General features: G+C 43.5%; 1 protein-coding gene across 1 annotated transcript; it reads left to right on the plus strand.

Annotated features, from left to right (window-relative positions):
- The first annotated feature begins 2,577 nt into the window (after positions 1–2,577).
- On the plus strand, positions 2,578–3,331 carry LOC122082088. Its single transcript, XM_042649581.1, has 2 exons — positions 2,578–2,793; positions 2,903–3,331. Exons 1-2 carry the CDS (start codon positions 2,578–2,580, stop codon positions 3,329–3,331), a joined length of 645 nt encoding a protein of 214 aa, XP_042505515.1.
- The last annotated feature ends 525 nt before the right edge of the window (positions 3,332–3,856 follow it).

The following is a 3,856-nucleotide window of genomic DNA, read 5'->3' on the forward strand; positions in this document are numbered from 1 at the left end:
TGACAACAGTGTAATTTGAGGATATGTCAATATTTCTGTGATGGTATCCCACATAGATTCGTGTTAAGAAACTTACTTATGTTTGTAATAACAGAAAGTTGTATGCCGTATATTGAGGTGTATCTTCTGCTGTTATTCGATGTGAGTGGTTTTTCAACTGAATCACAGTAAGAGTGGTTTATGTAATAAGATTCTATGGCCACACCAATTTAAAAGACATCCTTATAATTAATGTAGCCCAAGTGGGAGATTGTTGGATTTATGGGCTAAATTAATTATTCGGGTTGATTAAATTGGTGAGAGTCAAATTGCATGAACCGGTTCGGTCCACTCTCAAGCTTAGGGATATGCTGGCTCAACCCATTGTGGTTTAGGGTTTTGAGTGCAGGACAGTATTATAAATACTAGGTTTTGGGTCCCTACAGCTATTATTCACTCTTCCCCACTTTACCACTAAAGTGAGAGAATCAAGGAGGTTTAAGGGGCTGTAGAAGATCCATAGCCAAGCCAAGAGAGCGAAAGTGGGAGTGACCAACATCAATCATCTTTAGCATACTAGGTGAAAGGTACAAATCGATCCTCCATAATTTTATTAGATTCGTGTTCTTATTTTTCCTGTGTGGTTTCCTCAATAGGGTTTCAAACTCAAACCCATAGGGAGTTCTAACACTGTTATCGATTGTAAAGGCAGTAGGGCGTCCCATGGCCCAAGACAAACATACGAGGCAGGGCATTCTGGGGTACTTTGCAAGAGTTCTTGTTAGATGGATATTTCAGAATTGGATGCGAGAGTTGATGAAGTGCAGGTGGAGAGATTAGAACCTGGTACGTCCCTGGTGCATGGGTTCCGTCAGAAAGTTATTTATGAGGATAATATGGGATTCTGTGGCTACTGCAAGCGATTTGGGCATCAAGTATCATCTTGTCGGCAGAAAAGGCTTGAAGATGAAAGGCAGTGTGGGTGAATAATGCTGCAAAGGTAGCAGGGGCGGTATACGAAGAAGATAGAGTTAACTCAGTGGGGGTTAACTCGGTGGAAGAGGATCAGGGGCAATCTTTGATTGTTCAGCCAAAATCCAGAAGTTTCCTTTCCTAACTCAATTTCTCAAAATTCAATTTCCAAAAACGGGTCGGTGGGGGGTGGTATCCAAATTTTTTTGGAAACTGCTGTTAATAGTCCCATTTTTTTAGGAAAGGAGACGTTAGTTGCTGCCAATGCTCCCCAAATCATGGTGGATATTGATGAGGATACTGGGCCGGATGTAGGATCTGAATATGGATCAGATCCAAACCCAAATGAATGTCTAGCTGGTCCGGTGGAGAATCAGAGTACGGCTGTGGTTCAACCAAATGTGGGGGCGTCCAGGATGGAGGGTGCAGATGGTCTTGGTGCTGAAACCTCAGAGGCTAGATATCCTTCTCGCTCAAGGAAGGTGGGAGCTGGTCAAGGGCAAGGACGTGGGGGAGGTGTGCATTCTATTTCCCAACGGTCAGATGTGGCAGATTTGAGAGCTGAGCACATAATCTCCTCTCTGCCTGTAGTGGATTGCGCAAGAGGAAGGGTTGCAGATGTTCACTCTGAACTGAGTAAGGTGGATAAAGCTGCAGCGGGTAAGGAGAAGGAGGGTGGTGGTACGGTGGTGGGGGGTAAGCAGAAGAAAAAAGCAGCAGATCAGGCCAAGAAGTCTGACATAGGCCTACATGCAAATCAGTGATCAATGCATGTTTGCTATTGGAACATTTGGGGAGTAAGGAAGTCTGCTGGTATTTGCGCCATATGCTCGATGTTGAAGGAGCATGCTCCAGATATTTTATGCTTGGCTGAGCCTATGGTTCAGGTATGCAAATTTCCAAATTTATTTTTTAGTAGAATGGGTTATGCTGTAGACTTTATTCACAATTAAAAGATTTGGGTTATCTGGAAGTATGGGATTTAACGCCCTGTAGTTTCTGTGATGTCTGATCAACATATCTTAGTTACTTTTGAGTGGCTTGGAAGTAGGGTGGGTATGTCTTTTGTTCACGCCAGCTCCTTCAAAGTGATTTGTCACCAATTATGGTTAGCCTTGGAGAATCAGATATATGCTTCAATCCCTTGGTCAGTGATTGGCGATTTTAATGCTACTTTGGTATCTCACAAAAAGAGAGGTCCTGGTAATTTCAACCTTGGCTCAGCTACAGAGTTTCAGGCCATGGTAGATGTGTGTATGTTACTCCCTGTTCCCTCTAAGGGGAAGAAAAATACTTGGATGAACAATCGTCGAAGAGGCCACGTGGCAGCAACTCTAGACCGCAGTTTCTGTAATGGAAAATGGTTGGCCTTTTTCAAGAATGTGCAGCAACGTGTATCCCAAGCTTCTAACCATGCCCCTCTTTTAGTTGTCTCTGATTCAGTTCCTAAGCTAAAAATTTCCCTTTTCGGTTTCATGCCTTTTGGATGGACAATGATAATTTTCTTTCTATGGTGGAGGAGGCGTGGAAGGTTCAGATAGGGGTGTTCCTATTTTTTTCTTAGCTCAGAAGCTAAAAAGGGTAAAGGAGAAATTAAAGGCTTGGGAAAAGGTTTCTTTTCCAAATATGAATGTAGAGGTGGAGAAGGCCAAACAGGTCCTGGTGAAGGTGCAAGAGGAGATAGAGGCGGCAGAAATGTCAGATGAATTATTTAATAAGGAGGCTGAAGCGACGACAGTTCTTTTGAAGGCGAATCAAATGTATGAAAAATTATGGGTAGAGAAAGTGAAGCTGAGTTGGATGAAAAATGGCGACTGCAACTCACAGTTTTTTCATCTCTCAGTAAAGCTATGGAGGGAAAAAAAATCAGATCACATCTCTAAAGAAGGAGGACGGTTCTTGGGTCTCTGACCAATAGGGTGTTGCATCTTATGTCTCCACATATTTTCAGCAATTCCATGAAGCTTCTCCTATCTCTGTTCATAATGAGCTGCTGGACTTTGTTCCAAGGATCTTGGGTGAAGAGGATGTGGAAGGTTTGGAATCTGTCCCAGGTAGGGACAAAATTAAAAAGGCTGTTTGGGACTTGGATCCTGCAAGTTTGCCCAGGCCTAATGGTTTCCCAGGGAGTTTCTTGAGGAAGTGTTGGGAATTAGTCGAAGCTGATTTTTGCAAGGCATTGATGCAGTTTTTTGTGATCGGGAAGATTCCTAAAGGGATAAATAATAATTTTATCTCTTTGATTCCTAAGGTGGAGGGAGCTTCTTCGCTTGATAGGTTTCGGCCTATATGCATGGGAAAATTTTATTGCAAGGTTTTATCAAAAATTATGGCTTCAAGACTTCTCAGTTTGCTGCCTAGTTTGATCTCCAAAGAGTAAGGTGCGTTCCAAAAAGGAAAAGTAATTTCAGCAAATATAAGCCTTGCCTCGGAGTTATCAAACCTGATGCATTCCAAGGTTAGAGGTAGTGGTATGGGGCTAAAGCTGGATGTGGAGAAGGCCTATGATTCCTTGGCTTGGGAATTCCTTATTGCAACCCTGGAAAAGTTTGGTTTCTCGCCAAGGTGGATTTCTTGGATCCACCGACTTCTCATTTCATCCAGAATCTCAGTTCTAGTGAATGGAGCCCTGGTGGGGTTCTTCAAAGTTGGCAGAGGAAAAAATATGATTTCGATGATATATGATACATCAAAATTAGACCAACGGATCTCCCGTAATCATCACAAAAAAAACCCATAATCGCGTGGGTGCTGCGCGCTCTGGCCATTAGGCCAGCCTGTGTGTGTGCTCGCTGCCCACGGGCTGCAGCACATGCACACAGCCATGCACACAGCCCCACAGCCATACACACCGCCCCACGCCATGCACACAACTATGCACACAGCCATGCACACAGCCCTGTTG

Source organism: Macadamia integrifolia, chromosome 6 (genome assembly GCF_013358625.1).
Source record: "Macadamia integrifolia cultivar HAES 741 chromosome 6, SCU_Mint_v3, whole genome shotgun sequence".
Classification (NCBI taxonomy): Eukaryota; Viridiplantae; Streptophyta; class Magnoliopsida; order Proteales; family Proteaceae; genus Macadamia; species Macadamia integrifolia.